A 15,737-nucleotide genomic window follows, 5' to 3' on the forward strand; every position below is an offset into this window, starting at 1 on the left:
TTATCAATTTCTACCCTCAATGCATGGTCCTCCTTCTCCTTATTATTATTACAGCAGGAATCATTAGATAAAATTTTATAAATATAAATTGAAACTTGGTTCGATGTAGGTAAACACACGTGTTTATGTAACACAAAACAAGAAGTCATTTTCACATAAATAAATGTTTTGAATAATTCAACAATTGGTCGGTGGCTAGACAGGAACCTTTACTTTTGTAGCATTTTAACACGTCCACAAAACTACAAAATATCGGATTATCATGGAAGATTGATAGCTCTTACACATAATAAAATATGGATTTAATAATATTAAGCATTACATCAATTTGAATCAACTCAAAATTTTTTAAATTATTCAAATTGTTGAGTTATATTTTAAATTAAAATTTAATTTAAAATATTTTTGAATTTAGTTAAATTTGTAAAATTATACTCTGATACAAATTTAATTATAATTCTTTATAATAAAATAGTACGGATTGATTCCAATTTATTATTTTTTAACCATATATATATATTACATTATCAATGTTATTTAATAAATAAAGTTACATCTAAAATTATAAAATATATTTATAATATTATATATCAAAGAAGATATTTGAGAGTAAAATATTGAAAAGAGTATAAATGAGTTAAGAAATTGATAAAAAGAAAGAATTTTCAAACAATAGTAATCAAATATCAAATTAATTAAAATACAAAGTTGATGGGATAAATTTAAAAAATAGGAATCAAAGTTACATGTGTATTTTATACTGGTAGGGGATCATGTGATTAAAATTTGATAAGAAAAAAGACTTAAAATGAAGTATAAATTGAAGAAATAAGAAAACCGTGCAAATTTGATAGACTAAATTGAAAATATAAAATTTATTATAAAAAATATGAATTAAAAGTTCTTAGGTATTTTATGATGGCTTAAGGGTATGTGGTTCAAATTTAATAAAAATATACGTCAAATGAAGGAATAATTGAAGGAATAAGAAAATCAAAGACTAAATCGCTAGTCAAAGACTCAAAATTGAAATGAAATAATTTTTTTGAGTCGAGTCAAATTTTGCTCCCTTTATTTTTTTTAATTATTTAGATTTGAAGGCCATAGCCATTAGATTAAGAGCTTACAAGCTTGCCTATAAGATATCTCTAGTAATAAAATTATGAAGATCAACCGGTGGTGAGTCAAGGAGCACTATGAACAAGGCATACGATCTTAGTAATTTTGCAACACGATCAGCTAGCATATTTGCTTCATGGGGTATCCGGACAAAATCGGTGGCTCAACTTTGTTATCTCAAACATGGATAGCTCTAACAAAGGAGAAGGGATTCAACATAATATCCTAAGCATCAATGAGAGCTACGACGTCGAAGTTGTCGGACTGAATCTGTAATGCCCTAAATTTGATTGGGTTTAAAGTGTTATATTTAAGGATGGTAACCCGACCCGATCGGGTCGGATTTTTTTTTAAAAATTCGGGTTCGGATCGGGTTTAGGGTGGAAAAATCCGATCGACCCGAAAATATATATAATTTTACCTTATATATTTAGAGATAATTACAATAATACCCCTCTCTATATAATTTTTTCAATTAAGTCACTGTTTTTATTGAATAAAAATATTTTTTTTATTATTTCGGGTCGGGTCGGGTTTCTAAGTTATATATTCGGGTCGAGTCGGGTCGGGTTGGGTCGGGTCACGGGTGGAGGACATTTTCTTCTCGGGTCGGGTAGCCCAAAAACCCGACCCAACCCATTGCCATCCCTAGTTATATTGAGCTATCAAAGCATTCTCTAATTTCCAAATTTTGTTTATTATCTTTTCAAATATAATGAATGGTACCAAAAAACATACATTACATTTATAAAAAAATCAGTTTTATAAACCGGTGCTCTGTGTCACATAGTTTAAAACTAAAATAAAACAACTCAGAGTTATAAATCTGAATACAATAATAAGGGTCCTATGAATACACATTACCACTAAAGCTACAATATAGTACTCTGAGGAAGATGCTGGAAGTTCTACTGTCATGGTGCTCCACAAATAGCTCAAGCTAATAACCTGCGAACAGAAAACATCCGAACGTTGAGCTTACAAAGCCCAATACTACAATCGCTACTCTGAATGCTACACAATGCTGGTATCTGGACTCACATAGCCATCAAACACTAGTTATTTGAGGGAACTTAGTGTCACATAACATCGGTAAAACTCCCACTAAGATGTTGAATGATCTCCTGGTCTCACATAGCCATCAAATAGATCATGGAGGGGGAACCTGGTGTCACATAGTACCGATACAATTCCCGCTCAAATGAAGCATTGGCCCGATCTCACACAACCATTAAGCCAAGCTCTGAAAACATTTGTTGTACTGGACTGATACAATCATACATGCATGACTGAGGGCTCAAACAAAACACTAATAATGCCCAACAATGGCAACAAATATAGCCTAGCTACACACCAATGACAGTGCCCCACTAGGGAAACTGAGGTAGCCTCACTACACACTATAATAGCTAGGCATACTAAGGTAAGGTCATCCCTTTACTAGCTTTCATATTGTTAGTCCTTTCATCTAGAACGTTATGTGAGGGTTTACTAATTTATTATATATGTTAGTCTATTAAGCTGTTTTATTTTGGACATTTAACACTTAAGGACATTTTAGTTATTTTTGACTCTAAGGAGATCTCTATGTGTTTCATGACTTTACGATGATTATTGATTATGTTGTTCACTTGTTGTATTATTTACTAGCTCGATACCTTACTCGGGTTCAATACTAAGTAGTGGTACTCTAGTCGTCCTTGACTCTTACTGCCTTAATGAAGTCAAATTTAACCATCCAAAATAAGTAGTATTGATACCCTACATGCATTATCGATATTCGTAGGTCAAGTATCATTACCCCTCATGAGTATCGGTACCAAAAATAACTTATGTTTGCTAAAAAGTGATCCAAAATCAATACCAGGTACCCTCAGTATTGATATTGGAGAGGCATTATCGATACTCTTCCCCTCAATATCGATACTCTCCCCCTCAATATTGATACTCCCTACTAAAATGACCCAAAATTCGAACTTTACCGATTTTCTAGATAATTATGTTTTGTAGAACGTCAACATTTTCTAACGAGTTTAATCTAGAGGTATAATAGATTTTTACATAAATATTTTTAATTTAATATTAAAAATTTAATATATATATATATATATATATATATATATATATAACAAGAATAACTTAATAAAATTTACTTATAAATAATTTTGTATTTTATCATTAAAATGTTATAATCTTATATTTTTATTAAATAAATAAAAAGACAATATATAGTCTAAAATAAATTAAAAAAATTTGAATCATCTAAAAGTAAAGTCGTTTAATTTGAAAATGGTTTAATTTTTTATTAAATAAATAAAAAGGCAGTATATGATTGACAAAAAGACATCAAAAGTCTATTTACTTTTGAAAAAAAAAATGTTGCTCTGTATTTTTTCTCTTAATGTGGCGTTTCAATTCATAAAATAAAATAAATATATTTTTTAATCAACGTTTTTTCGTCGTTGACTATTTACGATGTTAATTTGACAGTTTACGGTGTTGATATTGTAATCCAGGGTGACAGATTCACGTAATAAATAAGATGACAAACGAGTTAAATTGATAACTATAATATGATAGATAAACTATCATATCAATATCATAAACTGTTATATCAATATCATACACTGACATATTAATATTGTAACAATCAATATTAAAAAATATTAATTAAAAAATTATATTAAATTTATATTTTTTTGAATTAGAAAATCGTGTTAAAAAGATAATACAAATAATACGAGAGCTATGATTTTTTTCTCAAGAAGTACAAGATGCCTTTTTGCGTGTATAATTCGATACATAATTGATATCCGTACGATTGATGGGTCTATCCATACCTATTTTCCGTAGGTTTCGTTTTTTGGCCTTTTACCTTCCCCTATCAAATGATCAATATTAAGAGCAGGCTGCAAATCACATGACTGAAACACCCATTTCACTCGCAACCCTCACTGCTTTTGTTCACGTTTAAGCAACACATACCTCGTTCAACTAATCCCAATATTAATATATGTGCGTTTAGTTCATGGAATATAAGATTATCGGTGAGAATATAAGATTATCGGTGGGAATGTAAAATTATCAGGAAATATGATTATTGAGAATGTTATATTTTGTGTTTGGTTGGTTTAGCAGGAATTTAAGATTACCGTGTTTAATTAAAGGAATAAAAGATTATTGGAATGTATATTTAACCAAATTTTCATTATTATATATTTGTTTTACAAAATTAAAAATATAAAAATGTTTAATGAAAGAGTAAAATTTTATTTTAACTCTTGAACTTCATATAAAATTTTAATTTTAGATTTTGTTTGTAAATCTAAAATAGTTTAAGGATAAATTTATAATTGAGAAAATAACCTCAGTGACAAAAAATGCCTTATAATATACGATTTTAACCAACTTTTTTTGGATTTGCCAAAATGACCAACTAAATCGCAATGCGATCGATAATTCGCAACGCGATCTCCGGTATCGCAAATCAGTTTCCAGATTCGCAACGCGATTCTATATATCGCATTGCGATTTTCCAAATTCGCGTTGCGATTTTCTTAATTCGCAATGCGAATACGTAAATCGCAACGCGAATTTGAAAAATCGCAATGTGATTACGTAAATCGCAATGCAAATACGTAAATCGCAATGCAAATACGTAAATCGCATTGCGATAATAAATCGCAATGCGAATCTGGCTATCGCAATGCGATTTACATAGCGCCATTCGTATCCAACGAACCATCCACAGTATATCCCGTAATTGCAACTCATAACCTAAAACCCTAAATCACAACTCAATCTCATCTCCATCTCTCACTCTCTAAGGCGACATCCGTCCCCATCTCCGACGAAATTAGTCTCCATCTCCAACGATATCAGTCTCCATCTCCGACGAAATCATTCACGGTCAGAAATAGAATGAGTGATAGATGGAGATGGAATGAGTTGCGATTTAGAGATTTAGATTATGAGTTGCTGCTGCTGCTGCTGCTGCGTAGTTATATACCCAAAACATTTGTGTTGCGAAACTAAAACCTGTTGCGAATTCAGAAATCGAGTTGCGAATTTGAAATTCAGTATTGCGATAGTCAGAATCTCGTTGCGATAGTCAGATTCACATTGCGATAGTCAGATTCGCATTGATATTTACATATTCGCATTGCGATTTACGTATTCGCATTGCGATTTACGTAATCGCATTGCGATTTTTCAAATTCGCGTTGCGATTTACGTATTCGCATTGCGAATTAGGAAAATCGCAACGCGAATTTGGAAAATCGCAATGCGATAGTCAGAATCGCGTTGCGAATCTGGAAACTGATTTGCGATACTGGAGATTGCGTTGCGAATTATCGATCGCATTGCGATTTAGTTGGTCATTTTAGCAAATCCAAAAAAAAGTTGGTTAAATCGTATATTATAAGGCATTTTTGGTCACTGAGGTTATTTTCTCTTTATAATTTAACCTTCGTAGAATTTTTATTATTCAATAACAGAAGAAGTATATTTTTGAAGAAAAAAAAATTTAAGGGCATTTTAGTCCAAAATACCGGTAATCCAACAATACTTAAAGAAAGGGAGGTAATGACATTCTCGGTAATATACCCAAAAAAATCTATTATTGATAATAAAACATTATCGAAATGAGATTCCCGGCCCAACCAACCAAACATAATAACGTGAATTCTATTATTATGGAATCCTACATCCTTTGATCCAAACACCCTCTAAAAAAAAGCTACACCTCTAAAAAAAAAAAAAAAAAAAGCTAAACTACATATTTTTAAAATATATTGACGTGGCATCAAATCTGAGCGCGTACCATTCGCACAAGTGGGAACACAAAACCCGCCTTTAATAGGATGGCACCGGCAACCCTATTAAAGGAGACAGACCACATACCCGGATTCAACCAAAGCTCCCCTATTCTCTCTCTAGAACTTTCTGATTTTCTTTTAATTTTCTGTTCTCTCTCTTCTTCTTTGTGAAATCCTAACGAAAATCTGCAGATTTTCTTCCGGTTTCCCATAATACCCCCGAAATCTCAGCACTCCGGCGAGTAAATTCTCGTCTAGATCTCGATATCGGTCTTATTTGTTTCGTCTTTTCCGGTGGGTAAACGGGGATAAAAAAAAGAGGAGGGACAGAATAGGAAAAAGAAAGGAAGTCGCATGAGCTGTTTGGGAAATCTGGGTTTTTCTTCTTTGAGTTCGTTGAATTCTTCCAACCATTTCATCACGTGTCTCCTAATTTTTATTCTTCATTATTCCCCACAATTGCCCCCTTCGTTGTTTAATTTCGAAATCAGATCCACTGAACCTTTATTAAATCATAATCCTCTGTTAAATCCCAATCTTAATCCGGTCTTATCCTTAATCCATGGAGTCCTCAGGAAAGAGTAATCGCCGATTGAACGGAGGTTCGTTGTTTCTTTTCCATCTCTTTATTATTTTTATTTCCGAGTTTTTATTCTCATTCTTATGTCGGTAGTTTTTATTTATTTTTTGTTTAATTAACCGTAGGTGCAGCTTATCTGACGCCGTGAGTCATTGGATAACATGCGATTATGTTAATAAATAAAATAAAATGTCTGGCTGATTAAGTTAGTAACGTTATTTATTTTAATTATTAGCTTTTCCTTTTTTTTTTCCTAACAAAAAATGTTATCATCATCTTAAACTATTTTAAGAATTTTTTTAATTCTAGGTTTGACTAGTGTTTAATTGTTATGGAATGTTGTGAGGGGAAATTTTATTTAATAGGCAAGATTGGAATTCAAATGTTCTATTTTTAATAATCATTTTATTATTTAGTTAAATATATCTGCAATTTCGTGTCTTCATGTTAGCTTGCTTGGCGTTGTTTAACAAGACAATTTTTCACTATCATTTGCTTTTAGATTTCCTATCTTAGAAAATGTTTAGACTGAAAGAAGTGTGTTTAAAAATTATGGTGAAAAAATGTTAATTCAAAAAATTTGAAGGTTATGCATGGAATTTATGATGCCTTGGGGGCATGCTGATGAGATGAGGATCTCATTTTTTTTAATTTAATATGTTATATACCTATATTTCTGCTAATTTTCACGATGTTGGAAGTTTTGTTCGAGCTTAACACAAGTTGAAAACAATAATTCAATTTAAGACAATTCTTGGTTACTGTTGCTAAGGTATTTTCCATCCAAATGGGATGAGAAGGCAAGCAAGATCACCGTCAGTGATCGTGATTGGGGCTGGAATGGCCGGAATATCAGCTGCTCATGCTCTCCATGAAGCCTCGATTCAGGTAACGGACCCTCTTAGCTTGGGCCTTCTCTAAATCCCTTGACGAATTTCTCTTCTCTATTACCATCGTATCATGTATGGTGGTCTATTTGTACATGGGCTAACTTTCTCTCTTTCTAATGATTCGTGTTAGCCCCCTTTTTCAATATTTGAATTTTTTAAGCTTTTGGTGTCAATTTGGAGATGGCAGCTTTTTCATTATCGTTTCTTATAATTTGATAGGGATTAATTGTCTGTTTAGGTTACGGTGTTAGAATCCAGGGACAGAATTGGTGGTCGAGTTCATACTGATTACTCATTTGGTTTTCCTGTTGACCTTGGTGCTTCATGGTACACTTTCTGTTTTCCATTCTTTATGTGGTCATGCAATCCTCTTTCGGTTGTATAAATAAATTGTATTTATTTAATATTTCCCAAAAACAATTCTTCAGGTTGCACGGAGTTTCCAAAGAAAATCCCTTGGCACCATTGATCAGTAGACTTGGACTCCCGCTTTATCGGACAAGTGGTGATAATTCTGTGCTGTATGACCATGACTTGGAGAGGTGAGAAGCATTTATGGGTGCCTAGACTTATACTACGATGTAGTCGGATCATTTTTATTGTGCTACTCTTTACCCTTGTTTTCTTAATTCTATATGTTGGAGCTACCATTGAACATTATCTCATGCTGTAAATGGTTGCTTTTTGTTAATTTTGTTTTCCCTTTTTTAAAAATAATATTACCTTTGCAGCTATGCACTCTTTGATATGGATGGTCGTCAAGTTCCTCAGGAGTTGGTTACTAAGGTGGGAGAAGCATTTGAACGCATTTTGCAGGAGGCAAGTGCTGTATGTTGTTTTATTGGTTCATGTCTCTCAAGTAGCTAGCATTGTTTAAAGAACAGAACTTACAGTTCTTTTTTCCCCCTTTTCCTAGAATCCTAGAACTGTCGTGATGATGTTCTGTCTCAATCTGATTTTTCTTCCACTCTTTGTTATATGATTGCAGACAGATAAAGTGAGAAAAGAGCAGAGTGAAGATATGTCTATAAGTTGTGCTTTCTCAATCGTTTTTGAAAGAAGACCAGAATTAAGGTCTAACAAAACAGTTCTCTGTTATTCAGCATCTTTTTCTTCATCTCTTATTTCACAGCCTCTGAAAAGTTGAATATTCAAAATTCCTTTGTTAATCTACAGGTTGGAAGGGCTTGAACATAAGGTACTTCAGTGGTACATTTGCCGAATGGAAGGCTGGTTTGCTTCGGATGCTGATACTATCTCACTTAAAAGCTGGGACCAGGCAGGTTTTATTTGAATTGTTCTTGTGTTTTTTGTGGTTCATTGACTTGTGTTCTTTAACAAACTTATTCAATGAAGCACCAGAATACATTTAGGCAGAGATGTGTCTACTTTTGTTGACAATAGGAACTCAAATATGCAATAGAGATCTAGAATGTTGTTGAACATAGTGTTGGTTTAATGTCTTTGTACTCGATGAATGAAAATCTTTCAATCAAAATTAGGATCAGATCCTAGTTTGATTTATTCCTTCCCCCCAACCCAAAATAAAAAAGGAAAAAGAAACACACAAAAACATATTTTGCATCTTCGGCAAATTTATACCTCATCTATGTAATTTTAATTGTGTGGCTTGAACTCCTTTTAAGTTGCTTATTATGATGCTCCTCAACTACAATGGCTTGCTTTCTCTGCATCCACTTACAAGTTTCTGTTTCCATGTTCTACCTTTAGGAAGAGCTATTACCTGGTGGTCATGGACTCATGGTCAGGGGTTATCTTCCTGTCATAAACACACTGGCCAAAGGTATTGACATCCGCTTGAACCACAGGTAATTTAATTTGAGTAATTGGTTCATCAGTTTGAATGTCCTGTAGCATGTGGATGGGTTTATCAGCTGATGCCTATTTTTGCGATTCATTTTCATTAGAGTTACAAAAATAGTGAGGCGTTACAATGGAGTTATGATTACTATGGAAAATGGAACTACATTTGTGGCAGATGCTGTTATCGTTGCTGTTCCCCTAGGTGTACTAAAAGCCAAGACCATCAAGTTCGAACCAAAGCTTCCTGAATGGAAGGAAGCAGCAATTGATGATCTTGGAGTGGGAATTGAAAACAAAATAATATTGCACTTTGACAAGGTGTTTTGGCCTAATGTGGAGTTTTTGGGAGTTGTTGCTGAGACATCATATGGCTGCAGTTACTTTCTAAACCTTCATAAGGCCACGGGTCACCCTGTCCTTGTGTATATGCCTGCAGGGCAGCTGGCTAGAGATATTGAGAAATTGTCTGATGAAGCTGCTGCAGAGTTTGCCTTTATGCAACTGAAGAAGATCCTTCCAGAGGCATCTGCCCCGGTGAGTCATTTTCTCGAATCTCTATATATATATGGGAGATTCATGAGGATGCTTCAATTGTATTCATCTGTTTAAGTCGCATACATGAAGGGTTGTTTTATATATAAAAATTATTTTGTTAATTTCCGCAGTTTTTTGCCTAGTTCCTGCATATATTTAAATTGAATCATAGTTGAATTTGTAAATTCAACTGTGATCTTACAGTTTGTCGTTTTATTCAGATTCTGATGGTAGTAGCTAAATGTTTTAATTTTCCTGGACCCACAGGTTCAGCATCTTGTTTCTCGATGGGGATCAGACATGAATACACTTGGCTCCTATAGCTACGATGCAGTAGGCAAGCCCCATGATCTGTATGAGAGGCTAAGGGTCCCAGTGGATAATGTATTCTTTGCGGGGGAGGCAACCAGTATGAGCTACCCAGGGTCCATTCATGGTGCATTTTCAACGGGGCAGATGGCTGCCGAGGCCTGTAGGATGCATGTACTGGAGCGATATGGGGAGTTGGACTTGTTCGAGCCAGTGATGGGCGAGGAAGGAGGATTTTTTGTCCCGCTCTTGATCACGCGTTTGTAAGTGGCAAACTGTCTTGTCTCAACCTGCGCCCGGTTCAAAAGCATGTAGATGGTGGAGGTGTGATTTGGGCGACACATTGATCCCAATTTCAAAGTCGTTTTTGATTGGTTTGATGTGTATAGTGGCGACCTGTAATGAGATCCGGACAAGTTTAACTAGTAATGTTAAAGTGTTGGGGGGTATTTAATTAAAGAAAAAGTATATAGTTGAGGTGGCGCATGCATGCCTTTGTCAAAGTGAAAGTATGTGTTTTGGATTTGAAAGGCGCAATGCGTCGTCCACTACATGAGTGGGATGGACACTGGTAAAATGGTGATGTATAATTTTATTAAACAAATAAACAGTTGGATTATGTTATTCCCCCCCCCCCCACCCTTGCATTGTCTGTTAGGCAAGGCTTATATTTCTCTTTTTATCGAGTGTGGAAATATGTTTGTTGTTTAAAATTGTTCAAGTACAATGATAAAGGTAATAAGGTGATCTAATATTGTTTTAGAGATAATAAAATTATATTGTTACAAGTTAGGTAAAAGAAATCTAAGAATTCTGTAAAGAACCAAAACAATATATGATATATTTGGGTTATTAATATTATCAATCCATCAATAAATATATTATATCGTATAATTCATAATTTTAAAATTTTAACAAAATTATTAAACTTTTCGAGTATTTGTATTCCAAATTTTTGAGTTAATTCATATATCTCCAAACTGCAACCCTCGTTTTAAACTGGTTCATAATTTTTTTAATATTCTAATGTTATTCCCAAACTAAGATTTTTAATTCTCAATTAGTAATTAAACTTTTGAACATTCTAATTGCATCCATAAATTACGACCCTATTTCTAAATTAGTTCACAGACTTTTGAATATTCTAATTTCATCTCCAAATTCATCCGAACATGTACTTAATTTCAATCATAGTTTAACCTAACTTGCTTTTTGGAAACATATAATATTATAAACCGGCGTAACAATTTTATTAATAAGAGATGTGATTATTATATATGTATAGTTTGAGATGAAATTGGAATGTTCAAAAAGTTCAAAAAGGATCAATTTAGAATGAAGGTCATAGTTTGGGGATGAAATTGAAATATTCAAAAATTTAAGGACTAATTTAGAATGATAGTCAAAATTTAAGGATGAAATTAAAATATTTAAAAGTTTAGGGATTAATTTAAAGTGAATGTAATATTTTGAAGAATGTGATATAATTAACTCTAAATTTTATGTGAAAAAAAGAAGTACGATGGCGACGTAAAATAAAGTTTGGATAGTATAGGGGAGAGAGAAGATATAATGACATGTTTAGGTCTGTAAATGAACTGAACGTTCAACGAACCGTTCGTGAATCGTGCGGTGGGAAGTTCGTTTATGTGCATTTATTTATTAAATGAACGAACATGAACAAGATTTTGTGTTCGTTTAATTAAATGAACGAACATGAACATAGGTCTCGTTCGTTCATTTACGTTCGTGAATGTTCGGTTATGTTCGTACAGTTATGTTCGTTTATGTTCGTTCGGTTATGTTCGTTCGGTTATGTTCGTTTATGTTCATTCATTTATGTTTAACCCAATCTTCTTAAATCAATTTTGGTGACCAATTTGTAAGTATCTTAAAAATATTAATTAATCTGATATTCTGATGACTAACTCCATAATTAACCCAATTTTACAGGTCTGTTTTCATCTTTTTCTCTGTTTTATTTGGCTTAATAGTTGATATGTAAAGTTATTGCGGGTATCTTCACATCTAAAACTCAAGAAAACATCATACTTCTTTCTAGAAATAGATGGGAAGATAAAGGTAACAATCGGAAGAATATGAGCATTAGTAAAGAGAAAAATATATAGAATTTGCCAGAAAACAAAACAAAGGTTTCTATGCAATTTCTGAAAAAGAGTGTAATAGCAGAAGTGATGGGTTTTCCAGGAAGAACCCATTAATAAGTAGAAAATACACTTTGACAATGAACATTTGTTTTCATAGTTCTTGTGTGACCTTTAGTTGTGGAGTAGACTTTAAGTACGTTAAAATTTTAAATGGTAGTTTAGCAATAATATCAATTACGATATGTAGCATCGAATGGATTTCGGATCTATGTTATTGCCTTGTAGTCCAATTTGTACAGTTTGAAATCTTCATGCTGTTAAATTTTCTACTCTGCTAACGGAAAAGACCATTATTAACAAACCTCACTAAAGTCTGACATTAATGTTACAAAACTTTTAGCCGACGAATTTATTAGAATAAAGTAGTGGAAAATGATTGTTTATATGTAATCATGGACCACTAAGATAAATGTTGTAGCGTTAAATTAAAGTCGTGTGAATCATTTAATATCTTTAAAATATCGATCGAAATATTTGATATCTTCAAACATTTCATCACTGTTAATCAGTTCTTACGCTATTTATCACTGTAGATTTAGTTGATTTGCATTGTCGACTATTTTTCATGAAAGAACAATGGAAGGTAGGGTCTCCAACGTTTATGTTCGTTTATGTTTATGTTCATGTTCATTTATGTCCGTGTTCGTTTATGTTCGTTTATTTATTAAATGAACGAACAAGAACAAGTTATATTCTTTAATAAACGAACATGAACAAAAAAAATTTGTTCGTTTATATTCGTGTTCGTTTATGTTCGTTTATTTATTAAATGAACGAACATGAACATACCTCCGTTCGTATGCGTTCGGTTCGTTTATAGGCCTAGACATGTTTTAAAGGTAGAAATAGGATAAGATTCCAGCAATCCATCTATTATTTGTTTATGTATTTGTGAAATATGACTGTTCATCATCTCGCCATCAAAACCTTTCGGACCTCCACAACCCAATGAAATCCACAGTCGATCTTCTCCCCATAATTCGGATAAAATTTTAGACACGTAATCAAAATTTACCATTATGAATAAAAAAAAACAAACATAGAAATTTCCGACTCCTCCTGCGAAAGTTGCTTGATGAGCCAAGCCATGACACAGCTCAGCTAGGATAGTTTTAGGAATAAATATCATATTACAAGTTCAAAACCTACAAGGAGATGACAAAAATGGTAGCATCAGACCATTGCTTTTGTCTGAGAACTCTGCCATGAAAATATCTGCCAACACATTTAGAAGTGCTCCCTTTGGCCTAACGCCATTGCTAGCTACCATGCTTTCCGCATATGCTAAACACGTTGTTTTACGTACATCATCAGCTTTTACTTTTTGGCTGCTTTCTACTTTCATTCTCATGTGGAGCCTGCGTTGCTAGGTCGGACTCACACACTGATGAATTCACCAAAGACTGCCTTCAGGAGCCTCCGGTTCTCCTTCGCGAACTACATTCTTATTGTGAATCCTCTTATATCAAGACTTCCAAAGTTCCTAAAAGTTTCGGAGTTCTATATACACTAGACTGCTGCAGTCCCTGACATGGCCGTTGTAAATCTCATCACAAACTAAATCTATTATATAACGATCATGTTTATTTATCCTATCGACCTACAATAGTTATTATCATCCTAGGCATGACACTAGCACTAAAGTATATAAATAAACCATCATATAAAGAGGGAATTCTCTCTCCCTCGATCTCTCTTATTCTATCATTGCTCATCATCTTCTCGAGATAACTTAATTTTTGTATTCTTTATAAAACCTCCGTTTAAATCAAAAGAAATAAACCATCACACACGACTACAATCTCATTTCTTTCACAAGAATTCTTTCATCTTAACTTTCTAGGCAATGATGATTCTAAACATGAGCTATTTTGAGCAAATAATTACCAAGAGCCAATGGACGTATTGTATTAACACAATCTCAGAAATAAGAAGTTTCAACTTTGGACAAACATGGTCAAAAAACTAGATCAACGTGTTGCATGTTTGACACATGGGTTTTCAACACAGGACCATGCTACTTGGTCTGTAAAAAGTGTAGATAACACACATTATTTTATAAAATAACAAATCCAAAATTGATACTTCTGCAAGATCTATAATGTTAGAAACCGTGTATCGAAAATTGTAATATTAAATAAATAAATAAAATTTACATGGTACATTCTGTCTGATACTTTTGATTAAAGACCAGTTAAAATTTTTAGTCATTAAGGTATTGTGTTTTAAAATATTTTTTCAGCATTTTATTTTCAAAGCCAATATCGAGAATTAATTTGGGTTCTGATGATCATGTGGACTGTGGCATAAGTTCCAAGAGAATGGCTATGAAACCTTCATTAATTTGTTTTCCGTGGAACTGTATATTAAGACGAAGGCCAAAATTAATCTCGTGAGAACTAACAATATTGAATTGATCGTGGACATGGATGTTTTCAAATATTTTTACATGGACTTGATGAATTTATCAATATAAAGAATGAATAATTATTTTTAACGAATTATATCTCAAATTGTTCGAGTGATTTTAATGAAAAGACTTGATGAATTCATTTATTTAAAAATAAAAGTCATATCTTATTGTATGGATGGTCTTATCGAGAAGGACCGAATAAACTTAAGGTTGAGCTATTTTTTCTAATGAATTCGTATCTTAAAGGTTGAGTGATTCTTTGTGAAATAACTTGATGAAATTATCTCATCTATGGTGATGAGCTTATATAAAAGTTATTAGTGATTTCATATCCCTAATTCGGTTAGTCTAGGCTGAGATAAACTAGATGAAATCACATATGTAAGTGTGTATGATCAATCAGGTTCTATGAGAAATGTTGGGCTGCTTCTATGAAATACTGAGGGACGTTTGGTTCGCGAAAAAGATCATTATTAGGGGAAATAATCTTTTTCATAATTGTATTATCATGTTTGGTTCACATACAAGATTATAACTGGGTAATAATTTATTACCAATAGTAGTATTTTTTTTTGTTAAAATAGTGAAAATTTCATTACTTCTAAATTTTTAGGTATTGCACAATTTCCATCATTTTGGACAATAATACCCTTGGAATAATGAATCATTTCATATGGATCATTCTCAATTCTTATTCTTAGTGCTTTACTAAAAATTATAAACATAATAATAATATACAAAAAGTTTGATCTATTAAAATATTAATAAAATTGATTAGTTATAATTATTTTATATTTTATATTTTTAATATTTAATATAATAATAATTTATAAATTTATGTGGTGAAAAAATTGATAGTATCATTGTAAAAATGTAATTATTTAAAGTAATATCTAACTTTGAGTTATTAAAAAAATAAATTTTATATATTGGAAAAAACATCTTGTCCATTCGAGATCATAATATTATTTTTATATTATGTTATATTTTATATAAATAAATACAATACTTATAAAAAACATTTAAAATAAAAAATATAATTAATATCAAATATGATACTTATAATTAATATCAAATATT

General features: G+C 32.4%; 1 protein-coding gene across 1 annotated transcript; it reads left to right on the forward strand.

The window, feature by feature from the left end:
* Positions 1 to 6,022: 6,022 nt before the first annotated feature.
* LOC120144425 (polyamine oxidase 2-like) lies at positions 6,023 to 10,700 on the forward strand. Its single transcript, XM_039158477.1, has 10 exons — positions 6,023 to 6,541; positions 7,292 to 7,407; positions 7,648 to 7,736; positions 7,838 to 7,951; positions 8,141 to 8,228; positions 8,398 to 8,483; positions 8,586 to 8,688; positions 9,141 to 9,238; positions 9,338 to 9,767; positions 10,035 to 10,700. The coding sequence occupies exons 1-10, from the start codon at positions 6,502 to 6,504 to the stop codon at positions 10,341 to 10,343; spliced, it is 1,473 nt and encodes a 490-aa protein (XP_039014408.1). The 5' UTR covers positions 6,023 to 6,501; the 3' UTR covers positions 10,344 to 10,700.
* Positions 10,701 to 15,737: the final 5,037 nt, after the last annotated feature.

Source organism: Hibiscus syriacus, unplaced genomic scaffold, assembly GCF_006381635.1.
Source record: "Hibiscus syriacus cultivar Baekdansim isolate YM2019G1 unplaced genomic scaffold, ASM638163v2 tig00110889_pilon, whole genome shotgun sequence".
Taxonomy (NCBI): domain Eukaryota; kingdom Viridiplantae; phylum Streptophyta; class Magnoliopsida; order Malvales; family Malvaceae; genus Hibiscus; species Hibiscus syriacus.